The sequence below is a fragment of the Rhineura floridana genome, chromosome 7 (genome assembly GCF_030035675.1).
Source record: "Rhineura floridana isolate rRhiFlo1 chromosome 7, rRhiFlo1.hap2, whole genome shotgun sequence".
Taxonomy (NCBI): Eukaryota; Metazoa; Chordata; class Lepidosauria; order Squamata; family Rhineuridae; genus Rhineura; species Rhineura floridana.
Window position 1 is genome coordinate 123478156 of NC_084486.1, and position 15614 is coordinate 123493769.

The window sequence follows — 15614 nt, forward strand, 5'->3', positions numbered from 1 at the left end:
CTTAATATCCCATGCAAGTAAAGTAATGCTCAAGATTCTAGAACAAAGGCTCTTGCCATATATGGAGCGAAAAATGCCAGACGTCCAAGCTGGACTTAGAAAGGGAAGAGGCACCAGAGATCATATCGCAAACATATGTTGGATAATGGAATGGAGCAAGGAATTTCAGAAGAAAATCACCCTGTGCTTTATAGATTACAGCAAAGCCTTTGACTGTGTAGATCATGAAAAACTATGGAATGCTTTAAAAGAAATGGGGGTGCCACAGCATCCGATTGTCCTGATGCACAACTTATACTCTTGACAAGAGGCTACTGTAAGGACAGAATATGGAGAAACCGATTGGTTCCCCATCAGAAAGGGTGTGAGACAGGGGTGTATTTTATCACCCTATTTATTTAATCTATACGCAGAACATATCATACGGAAAGCAGGATTGGACCAAGATGAAGGAGGTGTGAAAATTGGAGGGAGAAATATCAATAATTTAAGATATACAGACGATACCATACTACTAGCAGAAACCAGTAATGATTTGAAACTAATGCTGATGAAAGTTAAAGAGGAAAGCACAAAAGCAGGACTACAGCTAAACATCAAGAAGACTAAAGTAATGACAACAGAAGATTTATGTAACTTTAAAGTTGGCAATGAGGACATTGAACTTGTCAAGGATTATCAATATCTTGGCACAGTCATTAACCAAAATGGAGACAATAGTCAAGAAATCAGAAGAAGGCTAGGACTGGGGAGGGCAGCTATGAGAGAACTAGAAAAGGTCCTCAAATGTAAAGATGTATCACTGAACACTAAAGTCAGGATCATTCAGACCATGGTTTTTCCAATCTCTGTATATATGCATGTGAAAGTTGGACAGTGAAAAAAGCGGATAAGAGAAAAATCAACGCATTTGAAATGTGGTGTTGGTGAAGAGCTTTGCGGATATCATGGACTGCAAAAAAGACAAATAATTGGGTGTTAGAACAAATTAAACCAGAACTATTGCTAGAAGCTAAAATGATGAAACTGAGGTTATCATACTTTGGACACATAATGAGAAGGCATGATTCACTAGAAAAGACAATAATGCCGGGAAAAAAAGAAGGGAGTAGAAAAAGAAGAAGGCCAAACAAGAGATGGATTGATTCCATAAAGGAAGCCACAGACCTGAACTTACAAGATCTGAATAGGGTGGTTCATGACAGATGCTATTGAAGGTTGCTGATTCATAGGGTCACCATAAGTTGTGATCAACTTGAAGGCACATAACACACACACACATGAGGTTAAAGTGTGGTAAACCTGTGTTCATGTTAGCTCTTAATTATTTCCCTTTAAAGACAACTTCCCTTTAAAGACAATTTCAGCAATACAGAGGAAGCTCTGCAGCAGTGGAGGGGAACCTCAGGCTTGAGGGCCAAATGTAGCTCTGTAGGCCTCCCTATTCAGCCCTCAGGACTCTTCCCAGCCCCCCCCCCCGGCCACCTCCTTCACTGGCCCTGCTCCATCCCTCCTCAAGTATGCTGAAGTGTGATATTTATTAATTCATTTATTATTTGATTTATAGCCCACCCTTCCTCCCAGCAGGGGCCCAGGGGGGCAAACAAAAGCACTAAAAACACTTTAAAACATCATAAAAACAGGCTTTAAAATACATGAAAACAAAACTTCTTAAAAAAACTTTTTAAAAAAACTTTGAAGACATCTTTAAAAAGAAAAAAAAGTTAAAAACATTTTTTTTTAAAAAAAGGTTTAAAAAATAAACCTGGGATAAAGTCTCAACCTAAAAGGCTTGTTGAAAGAGGAAGGTATAATCTCTCTTGTTTGCCTGCATGGATCTCTGTAGCAGCCCCTAAGCTGTGGAATGCCATCTCCACAGAGGTGTGTCTGGCACCTTCACTATACTGTTGTCGTGGAATACTGAACTTACAAGATCTGAACAGGGTGGTTCATGACACATGCTCTTGGAGGTCACTGATTCATAGAGTCGCCATAAGTCGTAGTCGACTTAGAGGCACACAACAACAACAACACATTTCAATTGTGATTACACAGTTCCTGTTTTGTTACATACAATATGTACATACGGGCAGGATCCAAAGAACCATGCAGGTAGTTCGGTGCATCGAAGGGGACTTTGAGCGTATGTTTTTGAAAGCAGCATCTTCCCCACGCCGCAGCATCATGCTCCACCCATCTCATACCATATTTTACAGGTGAAAACAGGGACATGCTTCTAATAGACCAGTTTACAAGGAGGGCAATGAAGATGGTCAGGTGTATGTACAAGAAGCCCTATAAGAAAACGTTGAGGGAACTGACTGTGTTAAACTTGAAGAAGAGAAATGTGAAAGGGGGCATAGAAGCACTCTTCAAATAGCTGAGACTTGTCACACAGAAGAGGGGAAAAACCTTTCTAGTGAGAAATTCTCAACTGTCCCAAAGAGCAGGACTAGATTTACTGGGCTTTAGTTACCGGAAGGTAAATTTTGGTTGAATGCTAGATGGCTTTCAAAGAAGATTGGACTTATTCATGGAGGACAAGGCTATCCATGGCCACTAACCATGAAAGCTATGTTGTACCTCCTTGTCCGAGGCAGTATGCTTCTGAATACCAGTTGCTGGAAACTGCAAGAGGGGAGACAGCTGTTGCGCTCAGGTCCTGCTTGTGGGCTTTTCACAGGCATCTGGTCGGCCTCTGCGAGAATAGGATGCTGGACATTCTTATGTTAGGAAAAACATCTTGATGGCATGAGCAGTTCAACAATGGAACTAGTTATCTTGGAGGGGTGATGGGTTCTCTCTCATTGGAGGTCTTGAAACAGAGGCTGGACAGCTTATCTGTTGGATATGCTCTAGCTCTGTATTTCCTTATCAAGCATGGGGTTGGATTAGATGACCTAAACGACTCCTTTCAACTCTATAATTCAATTCATACTAAACCTCCCTTCCCCCTACTCTTTCATATTCTCCAAAGAACATATAAAGCTATCTTATCCTAAATCATTGGTCTGTTTAGCCCAGGAATGTCAACTCTGATTGGTATCAGTTCTCCAGGGTCTTTCTCATCACCTTTTTACTCATCATCACCTTGTTACTTTGTACTGGACATGCCAGGGGTGGAACCTGGGCCCACATACTACTCTCTGCTCTGCTTTATGCTGTTTTCACTTCACAACTGCTGATTTACCATTGCCATTTCACCATCGATTTAAAAGCCAGGAGGGTGTTCATTCTTCTGGCTAAGGAAAAAACACACAATTGTCCTACAAGAGGCTATTAATGATTCAAGAATAAACCTCAAGCAAAACACGGGATAAAATTGCCTCCCCCTTTTGTGGGTCTATTCATCCCCTATTGGAACCATTTCCTGCTGCTTCAGTGAAATTATCACAGGGTGGGGATAGTATTGCTTCCATGACCATTCTAGAAATATGCTTATGAAACTGAGGGGGCTTGCAAAGGCATTATATGGATCTTTTTCTTTTTCTAGCAGCAAAATGTCACTGAAAGTTTCAGAAAGAATCTATCATTGCTTGGTTTCAATTATGTCATTTTGAGTCAGGGTTGTGTGTGTGCGTGTGCACATTTTTTTCTTTGAAAAAAGATAATTGTAGGCACTTAAGACTTACCTTAAATACATTTTTGTTTTAAACAAATTCCATGTTGGTCACTTGCATGAACCCCAATTAAAGACTAATAGCTTTGGCCAGAAATCTTTGGCTTTGCTTTGAAACAAAATTCTTTTACCATCTTTGAAATTGTAATTGCTTTGAAACAGTGATCTTTACAAAGAGCAAAGGTTGACAGGACAAAGCATGCACAAATCATTACCCCTGTGGAGTCCATGCCATAGCCCACAACTATGGGCATTTGCAAAAGACAACTCAACAATACTTTATGGCAGCTTCCTCTTAGCCTGCTGTTTCAAGCTATTCTCTTATTGTAAATAAGAGCAAAAGCCAAGTACCATTTTCATTTTCCATTCACATATCAATAGCATGTGCAAGTGATTAAATTCAAAAGACATTTCAAAGCACAATACAAAGGACATCAACACAAGCAGTGTTGAGCTCAGAATCTTAAATCCTGCTTAGTTCTCTGGTGTTATGCCCAAGTCATGGAAGATGGGCCTATCAACAGATATAAGCCATGACAGCGAAATGAAGCCTCCATGCTTAGAGGCAGTATACCTCTGACTAACATTTAAAAACTAGACAGTAAAAAGGAGACAAACTCTGCCTGTAGGCTCACATATATGCATAAGTTCTTTCTGGCATTAAAAGCTCCCCCCAAAAGTACATTTTTGCTACCCCTGAGCCAAAGAAATATATTCTGACAAATTACCAAAACAAGTGTACTTCAAAGAAGGATATGTGTTATCATTCTGGACAAACACACATGCTTTCTCTACTTTTCTGTCTCTGAAAGAGGACAGAAATAATGGTCTGTCTAAGGAGGTTGTGATAAGTAATCAATTTGGACTAAAAGACAAAAAGCCCACATGCAAGTTTTGCTTCTCACAGATCTGGGTGTATGTGACAGGAAACAAAGGAAGCTGCCTTATCCTGAGTCAGACCATGCTTCATCTAGCTCAGTATCATCTACACTGACTGGCAGTGCCTCTCCAGGCCTGGAGAAAGAGACAGTACCCCTCTCCAATGTGCTGTTAAAAATAAGACCTCCTCACGCCCAGTTTACATATGTGAAAGGAAACATGATATTAGGTTTTCTACGTTATCAATCTCTGTGTCATCTAACTTAGAGAGCCAAACCACTCTCTGTATTCCTTCTCTGCCCTTTCTATGGCCCCATCTGCACTATACATTTAAAGCAGTATTATACCACTTTAAACAGTCATGGCTCCCGCCAAAGAATCCTGGGAACTGTAGCAGGTAAAGGATGCTGAGAATTGTTAGGAGACCCCTATTCCCCTCACAGAGCTACAATTTTAAGAGTGGTCTAACAATCCATCCATCTTCCCAGGGAATCCTGGGAACTGTAGCTCTGTGAAGGGAATAGGATTCTCTTAACAATTTGAGCACCATTTATATACCACATTTCACAGGATTCTTCGGGGGAAGCCACAACTATTTAAAGTGGTATTATACTGCTTTAACTCCCTCTAGGATGCACAACTTATACTCTTGACAAGAGGCTACTGTAAGGACAGAATATGGAGAAACCGATTGGTTCCCCATCAGAAAGGGTGTGAGACAGGGGTGTATTTTATCACCCTATTTATTTAATCTATACGCAGAACATATCATACGGAAAGCAGGATTGGACCAAGAAGGAGATGTGAAAATTGGAGAGAGAAATATCAATAATTTAAGATATACAGACGATACCATACTACTAGCAGAAACCAGTAATGATTTGAAACTAATGCTGATGAAAGTTAAAGAGGAAAGCACAAAAGCAGGACTACAGCTAAACATCAAGAAGACTAAAGTAATGACAACAGAAGATTTATGTAACTTTAAAGTTGACAATGAGGACATTGAACTTGTCAAGGATTATCAACACCTTGGCACAGTCATTAACCAAAATGGAGACCATAGTCAAGAAATCAGAAGAAGGCTAGGACTGGGGAGGGCAGCTGTGAGAGAACTAGAAAAGGTCCTCAAATGCAAAGGTGTATCATTGTTTTATATTGTTTTAAATTTTTAATTTGTGTTTTATATTGTATTTGTTTTTAGTTACTGTAAACCACCCAGAGAGCTTCAGTTATGGGGCGGTATACAAGTATAATAAATAAATAAATAAATATCACTGAGCACTAAAGTCAGGATCATTCAGACCATGGTATTCCCGATCTCTATGTATGGATGTGAAAGTTGGACAGTGAAAAAAGCGGATAAAAGAAAAATCAACTCATTTGAAATGTGGTGTTGGAGGAGAGCTTGCGCATACAATGGACCGCGAAAAAGACAAATAATTGGGTATCAGAACAAATTAAACCAGAACTGTCACTAGAAGCTAAGATGACGAAACTGAGGTTATCATAGTTTGGAGATATCATGAGAAGACATGATTCACTAGAAAAGACAATAATGCTGGGGAAAAGTAGGCAGGGCTTACTTAGGTATTACAGTTTTTATTCTGTAGGAAACTAATACTGATTTTTGTTAAACTAATACTGATTTTTCTGCAATGACCAACTGGTTTGACAATAAACTATTATAAGGCCTGTATGTATTTATACATCTGCTGTGTGTGCGTGTGCGTGTATGGAGTCTTTCCAACACCCCTGTGAGGTAGGGTTGGAAACCAATGCAGCTCACAACAAGAAATAAAGCCATTTAAAATCCAATGACCATAAAACAAGTATAAACAGTTGCAAAACAGCGTAAAGTGGCATGATTCGGAATTTTGGGTTGTGTGAATGAAGTTGCTTATCACTTGAGGTTGCAGTTCTGTCCCTGTTTGAGCAAGCCCCACTGAATACGCTGGGACTTGCTTCTGAATAAATAAACTTAGGATTGCACTATACATATCTTTACAGTTTGTGTAAATAATAAATATATTTGATAGTCATGCTTATATACATATTTCTTCATTTATCATTTTTTGGTTTTTGGTTAGGAATCCTGACTGGTTGTGAGATGCTTAGTTTTTTCCTTACTCATAGGAATCTTGTTGTGGTTGGTATGGTATTACATTTAGGAAAGTGTTACTGCCTTCTGTGTTTTTTTTCCTATTTGCATTTCACTTATCTTTAACCTCACTCCGTTACAGCCATAGAAGCAACAGCAGCATATGCAAGATAATTAACTCCCATTAGTGATAAGAACAAGAATTTATAATTATTATTTCAATTAAAACAAGAGGCTTCTCAATACTTTGAAGAGGACCAGATATTTATTTTCTTTCTGAGCCCAGGACTGGGTCTTTCATGATGCCCGGGGAGCAGGAGAGTAGTCGATAAGACAGACATCCTGGCATTGGTAATCTAATTAGCAAGGTATTTGTGGGGTTGTTGCACACTTCCAGGCCCAGTTTCATTTTGAGTATGGAGGTGGAACCTGTGTAGATGTGGTTGAGAAATGTTGAGTTAAGCAAAGCTCTGCTTTTATAAAACCTAAGAAACATACAGATACTTTGAATGTCTGAGTGCCTGCACCAGTGGAACACTGGAGGAACTTGTAAAACTTGCTGCAACAGTATTTAGAACTGAGCATGTGGTGTGAAAGACTCCCTTTCCTAACATTTTGGCTTGTTTTTCTCCACCCACCACATCTCTGAAATATATTGTATATGTTATGCTTAACCGTGCTGCTGCCCTGACTTACTTTATGTTCGTTGCTATTTTGTGTTTTTATTATTTTTTATATTGATTGTGTATTTTTATTGTTTTTATTATATTTGTAAGCTGTGCTGAGCTCTGTTTTTAACAGCAAAAGGGCAGGATATAAATTCTCTTAATCGATCAATAAATACTCCATAGTGTTGGAAACTAGAGTCTAGGCATTTAAGGCTGAAAATGTTGCTTTAAAAAAAAGATTTCTCACATCTTTCCCCAGTTTTTGGTGGTAATTCCTAGGCACAAAAACAAAACAACTGGACAATCCAAATATTAATATGCAAATATTTGCATAATATGCAAATAACATACAAATAATTTGCATAATATGCAAATTAACCTGCCCAGATTTGTGGAACTGGAATATGGCAACCCTAGTCAGGCGGCATAATTGGTGATGCTGGAGGCGCTCCTTCAGATAAACATAAAGGAAGCCACAGACCTGAACTTACAAGATCTGAACAAGGTGGTTCATGACAGATTGGAGGCCGCTGATTCATAAAGTCTCCATAAGTCGTAATCGACTTGAAGGCACATAACAACAAATTGATCCCACCTACTGCTTTAAATATATACTGCTTTAAATATATAGTGCAGATGGGGCCTAAGGAGTTCATATATGGGGAATAATATTATCCTGTTGGTTCTCCCCATTTCACCATTTTTTGTTATATACATGTTCTCATTTACAACAATGGATTCCAGCTTCTGAATTCTGGGCTTCAGAGTCTTCTACAACAGCAAATAACCACAAGCAAAGGTCAAAATTCCACTAAATCTTTGAGAGCAGCATTTATTTGATCCATGCATCCAGACGTCATGACTACTGCTCTGGTTTATCATACAGTGAAGTGCACACTATGTCCATGAGAATGATTACTAAAGAGGGAAAATACCTTCTGGTGCAGAAACGTAGACTGAATCATTGCTGTTTCAAAGCTGTGTGTTCCCTTCAGCTGGGTTTTCTCCCACAAGGCTTTCAAGGCTTGCACAGAATTATTTTGCATGGACAAAGGTTCTGGGAACAAGCTCTGTTGTGCAATATTGAAAGAAGAAAGCTTCATGAACAATGTTTTTCCATTTGGAAAATGAATATATAATACAAGTGAAATATCCTTTGCAAGTTGATACATGATGCAGGTTAAATACTCCTTACAAATAAATACTATCTATGGATGTAATTTGTTTGGACATTACTACAAACTAATTACTGGCACACCAACGAATGAGTCAGAGTGAATGAGGGGAAGAGGGAGTGTCTGAGGTGTGGAACCAATAGCCAAACTTTGTGTTGGCCACGAATTCTATACTGCACATCAGTCTCAGTTTTTATTGTTTTTAAACATGCATTTTTTCTTTTTTTGATTAGTGCTGGAAAGTTGGAACAACATGAGACAGCGATGGCAGTAAGTCTGTAAAAATAGAGTGGTTTTAAATGGGGGCAATGAGGAGAACTGGATATTAGGTGGCATACAGATATTCTGGGAAAGAATATATCTACAGCACATGTCCTTAATGGAGCCTGGAGTGGCTCTGTCATCAATGGATAGTCATTATGGCTAATAACTATTTTTAAATAAATAAATAACAAGTATTTGTTAAATACAAATATACATTGGGTGGGATGGGTGGCCTACATACTATCAGACCAAAAACACAGTTTTGATGACATCCTGTGTTCTTTCTCCTGCAAACACCATTTTGGGTGACATCCTAGCTCTCCTTCAGTTTCTGAGCTCACATTTGCAAGCATTAAAAGTGAAAACAGAGATTTTCACGATTCTGACAAATCTACCTTTGAGAACTAGAACAAGATGTATATAAATAAAATGGAATAAGAACCTGCCAAATCCTTTTTGCTCTTGAATTGATGACTCACAAGCTCACCAACATACTGGCCAAGCATACGTCATAGTATAAACAGATGGGTCCTGTAGTTTCAGCTATAATTTTTTATAACACACAAATTTCACACCAAAGGAGACTGGAGACAGATAATAGTTTTTAGAGAGCTGAAAGTGCTTTAACAGGGGTATTTATCTCACTGTGTACATACATTTTAATCCCATTGTCACCTCAGATCAAATAGGTTTTTCAGTGTTTTGAAACAATACATAATTCTTCAAAACCTGTTTGACTTGAGGAACAATAGGTCTTGGTGTATGCAACTTAGGAAACATAGGAAGCTGCCTTATCCTGAGTCAGACCATGGTTCATCTAGCTCAGTATCGTCTACATTGACTGGCAGTGCCTCTTCGGAATTTCAGGCAGGGGTCCAGGCCTGGAGCCAGGGAGTGGCCAGATCAGGCACTGGCTCAGGGCTCCTGTGGTTGGAGCTGGGAGGGTGGAGCTCCCACTTCACTATCCCCACCGCCATCAGGTCAGGGACACGACCAGACAGTGGCACAGATTGCTGAGCAGAAGCTCCACGTTCCTAGGTGACAACACCATTGCACGCGCACGTAAATACTGTTGTATGGGGGCTGGGATGGATGATTCCTGTGGGTCCCCTTTCCAGCCTCTGATCTGGAATCCCATGCCTTGGGGCTGGCTCTGCTGACCAAATGAATTTCCTTTGTTAAACAAATAAGAGTGGCCAGGTAGGATAATGGGATTATCGGTTGCCCAGCAACTGGTGAATGGGCCAGGAAGACCCTTTTGTCACTGAAACTCTTCAGGAGACCACCACCCCCCAGAGCCCAGGAGAGGCTTGTAGCTTGAGATGGTCTGAAGAATTGCTGGGGACTGGAGGCAGGCAGAGAGGCTGGCTCTCTGCATCATGGCTATAGGATGCCTCCTGTAACACTGATGGAAAAGCTGGATATTGGACTGCTGATGCATTGAACCCCCTCCATCTGAAGCTCAGGTTGGAATGTGGGTAAATAAACAAACCATATTTCATAAAGACACCGCAGTCTCCGCTGACCTTCTCCCCCAAAGGAAACCAAACCCTGGAGGAGCGCAGGGACCCCTGAAATCTCACCGCTCGGAGATTGGGGAGGTACGCAACAATACATTTAGTCACACCACCTCTTGCGTCACCTACCATCACCCAAGCATGCATGTCCATCATCTCCCAAAATGGCGACAGGAGCATGTTGACAGAGGGGACCTGCAGCGGTCTAGTGCCAGCCCTCTCCCAGCCCCACCTGAAGATGCCAGGGATTTGAATAAAAGAGGAAGAAAACCCTCTTTTAAATCCCCTTCAGTTCTCTAAACAAAATGCTCTATCATTTGTCCCGAGCTAAAGTTTTATACTACTCTTCATACCATCAATTGTCATCTTGTGTATATCTTTATCTTGCTGCTTATGCCCAATTGTCAACATAAGTTTACAATTTTTCATTCCAAAGAAATGACAGAAAAACAAATATAGAAAATCTATGACATACAGCTCAGTTAATTGTTTGGTGACTTGCCAAAAATCTCAGAGCTGACGGCATAATCAGCACTGGAAATAACACAAATATTTTTTGTATCAGAATTAATCATCACTGCAAAGCCTCCATCGTCTGTTAACTAATTAATGGTCCCACAGCTCAAGGAAGGCAGACGTTAAGGACAGTTAAGATTTTTTATGGGGATACTTTGCTGGGAAAGAGGGTGCTGATCAGGTAGGAAACTCCCATGTGATTAGTCCAAGCTATATGAGCATGATTGTCACACACACACACACATACAGGCACAGCGGTATGGGATTTCACCACAGTAATGGGCCTCCCACTCCACTAGCCATATTTGTGAAGGGGACCTGAAGTTGTTATCCAAACTGATGCATGTTCCTGAAGGGTTTTATATTTCAAATGTTCCAATGCTGCTTCAACAGAAGATCCAAAACTTCTTAAATTGCTCCTTAAATGTGAAGAGTGGCTTGGAGATTTGGCACACGGGCAGTTCAAAGGGAATCTTCATTTTTGTACAGCATTTTGAAGGAATAAAGAAAAATCAAAATATCCTACTACATATCTTGTATGAAAACTCAAGATTTGTTATATGAGGATTTTCAGTTGATGATAGTATTTTCTTACGAGTTCAAAACATAGTAAACAAAGATGGGAATGAAAAAAACCAAGACAAATGTTTGATAATTTTACACTGGAAACAGCAAAGAGAGGGGGGGGGAGTATAAAAAGAGGAACTGAGAAGAAAGGAAATTCATTGCTGTTGAGAAGGCGAGACCGGGCCCATATGCAGCAGGATGAAGTGACCATCTGGGAGTAAAAAATCCCAGCTGAGTAAAAGAGCACAACTGCACCTCCTCCCATTATGAATTAGAGACTGGGGATAAGGAGATATGGAATGGATGATTATGAAATTTGTCTTATCTCAAGTTTTTTATATTTTCTTCAACATATCACATGCTTGCTGAGTACCCAGCTGGATATCCAGGGCCCTGGGACATTTTCTCTGATATGATAACATATAAGAGCTAATAATAAAAGCTAATATTAATCTGATGTAAGTTGAGCGGTTAATGTGCATAATAACCTGCCATTGTGCGCATTCAGCAGGCCTCATGGAGAATGTGTACATTAACATTCCATGAAGAGGGAACTGTGTATATTTCCTGGTCAACATTCATAATCTCCAAGAGGCCTTAGGGAATGTGCATATATCGCCTGGATTTTGTACATTGTCCCACCAACATCCAGTCCTAAATTCTTGAAAAGACTACAGCAATGAGAGCAATAGGGGGCAAATGTTTTTTTCCATCAAGAGCTGAATTTTCTTGGAATAATCTCAGAGTGGGGGGATAGAAATTGCAGTGGATAGGATCAGAGGTACTTCATACTCTCCCAGTCCTCTTTTTCCTGCTGAGTAACCCTTCCTCAGCTGCTTAAATCTTCCTTCCCTTGCAATTCCCATGATGAGTGACCCCGTGCTGCTATTAAGCAGCAGGGTGGAGAGCAATTTCCATCAGAATTGTGGGTGTGCTGCTCGCTGACTGGGAAACAGGTGAGAAGGGTGAAAAGGGGGCTGGACTGCAGAAAAATGTTAATCTTTATCTGGACCCCCCCACACACACACACTGTTTTGCTGATCAGTGGGAGGATATGTTGTGAAACATGTAAGGTTAGGCAGTGGGCCAGAAGCAGCTGGGGGGTGGCAGGGTTGCAGATGATGCACTTCTGAAAAGAGATAAGAAAAAAGGCAGGTTTCTTGGAGACTATGCATACTGACCAGAGAATGTGAATATTGCCTGGAGAATGTACAAAATGCAGTTGAGATATGCACGTTTTCCAAGGTCTGCTATTATTATTATTATTTAATAAATTTCTATTCTGCCCTTTCTCCCAGAAGGAGCCCATGGCGGCAAACACTAAGAACATCTTAAAACATCCTAAAAACAAAATATCTTTAAAACATATTTAAAACATCTTTTAAAAACAATCTTTAAAAACATCTTAAAAAGCAATTCCATTATACATAATGGCTAGAGAATGTACAAAGGTTAGCCAAGATGTGCACATACCACAAAGCTTCTTGGGGATTATGCATACTGACTAGACAATTCAGTCCACAAAATGCAGGCAATATATGCACATTTCCCAACAGCTGTTGGAGATTATGTATATGGACCAGGAAATATGCACAATTCCCTCTTCATGGAAGATTAATCTGAACATTCTCCATGAGGCCAGGTGAATGTTCATTATACACATTAACCACTCAATTTACATTCTTTCTAACATACCATGTTTTTTTCTTCCACTGAGTTGAAATTAATCTTTCAAATTATGTATTGTCAATACTGTATGGCTGGCTGCCAGCTTTCCATTCATCTTTTTATCATCTGTTTCCATCAATGCTGATTTTCATCAGTATTTAACTATTTTGTCTGATTATTTCTCTCAAGACCAGATTTTGATCTTATTCTTCAATGCACTGGCTGAAGTACATTAGCTTCATTCATCAGTTTTGCCTTTGCTCCTTACATTTTTCCATTCAACATTCTTACAACATTAGCTCTTCATTATATACTTCCTTTTAATATTCTCTCTTTTCTTTATTTGGTTGAATGGATTCTCTGTTCTTTTGAAATTCACTCAGATCTTTAGCCCTGCTTCAGTTTCTCTGTCTTCTGTTGATATAGTTCCATTTCCTTAACACTGATACCAAAGGTCTCTCCTACCCTTGGCTCCTATAATCTGCCTGGAACAGGAAATATCTTTTCTGATTCCTCAGAGACTTTTCTTGCAGGATCTTTGCAGAACGTGCATCCAAGTAAATATTCACTTTTTAGCCTACCGTTCACTAGCAATGAATAAAATGCTCAAAAGAAGCATGTCACTTAAATATTTTGTTGAATCATGGCCTTAGTTCATAATGCAAATGAAAATTTCCACATGGGTGCTAAGTTATTGGCTGATGAGTGCTCTTGGGACTCCTGTTGCTCCTCTTTCTTCAGCTTTGGCCAAACAAAATAGTCATGCTGTGGCTGAATGGTAGGATTTGTGAATGGCAGGAGTGTCAACAGTAGAGGTGGGCAGGGTTAATTAGATGAGGAAGGCCATGAACAGCTTCAAGGAGGAAAAGAAGCTTACAATTTTCCCCATGCTTTTATGGACAGGTCATGTTGTCAAACACTGCAGAACATTAAAAAAGAAATAAATCAAACCAGCTTTGACTTATTGTGTGAGGACAGTCCCCTCCAAGAGAAGACATCTTTGTAGGGACACAATTTCAGTGCATGTGTGTGCAATTGTAAAATCTTCTCTTGGTTATATTCAACATTTACTGCACAGTCCAATACAAATATACTCAGAAGTAAGTCACTAAGTTCTGCGGAGCTTATCCCATATTCACCTGGGAGTAAATCCCATTGAATTCAATGGCCTTACATTGGAGTGGATACGTATAGGACTGGGCTATAAATTGCCAAAAACAATATATTTTAAGAACATTGTTACAGTTACATTTAAGAAATAATAATTCACACACAGAAATATAGGTGATCCTGAAGAATAACATATGATCTGCACTGGGGCGGCAGGGGAGGAGCAAAACACCCCATTGCGCCTTTGCGTTTTGATCCACTTAATTTGTCTCTGAATTTTGATATGTATGAATAAAATGAAGTTAGACAGCACTGAAATTGGGTTGGATTTCTGCAACATTGTGCAGATCAGTTCTCTTGCTGCACTCTGATATATTTCCCTTCAGTGGGAATGAAATACTGAAATTGAGTTGTATCTTGCTTTTCATTTGCACTGGCTGTTGTTCATAGTATATTTTGACTATTGTGGAGGCAGGAGTCAAAATACGAGTGCTGGATTTCTCACATGGTAGAGAAAATCCATCAAGAACATTAGCATTATTTGTCATAGGCTACATTTTCCATACTACTGTAGCCTGCATATGAACAATCTAGTAAGTCTTTATCATTCTTCAACAAGATTGCAAAGTCAAGCAAAATGTTTTTAGCTACTACTACAATTGTACAAGATGTTGTGAAATAATTTAAAAAACAAACGCCAGAAGCAGTGCATAGCTAAAGCTAAAGGCATGTTAAACAGCCTTATTAGTAGAAGAAAACGACAAAAATAATGATACAATGATAAAACATAATATTGGATCCCTGCAAACAGCTGACTGCAAATCAGGAGCCAGCCTTAGGAATTTACTCTCCTGCTCTCCTCTCTGGTGCTACAGCACTGGGGAACTGGAGAAGATCTGCCCTGGGAGTGAATACTTGAGCATCTGGTTGCTTGTTTGCTCGCTTCTCTGAGTTGCTGTCTCTTGAGACAGCTGAGGTCCCTGGTTAGTGCTGCAAGGACTGAGGCCCTCTGCCTGACCCTGACTCCAGAGAGAGGCTGCAATCAATCTTGCAGCCTCTTGCATCAGCTCCTGGCTGGGTCAGGGGGCATACAAGGCCAGCTTTCCTTGGGCGGTGGGTCTGCCACCGTCACCACCAAAGGGGATCATCCCTTGGGGAGCCCCTTAGGGAGTCCGAGGGCGAGGGCACTATCCCCTTCTATTTTTTATGTTTTAAAAAACCAATCTAGAGGAGATTGGTAGTGGGGAGGGTGTATGGCTCATGTGTAGATCCTCCACAGGGTGAGAGCCTGTGCAGTGAACTGAATAATAGGAGAAAGTTGCCAGATGCCTTCAGAATGAGAGTCTGCAACTGGCAGATGGCTGGCCCAGGTGTGAGATGGGGGTAAGCAGATGTGCCCTGTGTGAAAGATATTGAGTGGGTCTAATTTTTTCCAATTCTCACAGAGGCCTACTGGGATAACTGATTCAGATAGGTTTTGTTGGTGGGCTCTTGTTGGATCCATATCAGGTGTTTACGAGGAGTCTTAGT

General features: G+C 40.1%; 1 protein-coding gene across 13 annotated transcripts in view; it reads right to left on the bottom strand.

The window, feature by feature from the left end:
* Positions 1-15614, bottom strand: part of VEPH1 (ventricular zone expressed PH domain containing 1) — a 232580-nt gene that overhangs the window by 48466 nt on the left and 168500 nt on the right. For all 13 annotated transcript variants that reach the window (XR_009764114.1, XM_061637145.1, XM_061637143.1 and 10 more), the window contains one exon: positions 8203-8337. Coding sequence is in view for 12 of the 13 variants with exons in the window: in XM_061637145.1 (XP_061493129.1) it covers positions 8203-8337 (135 nt within the window). In the remaining variant the exon portion in view is untranslated. The remainder of the gene's footprint in view (positions 1-8202; positions 8338-15614) is intronic.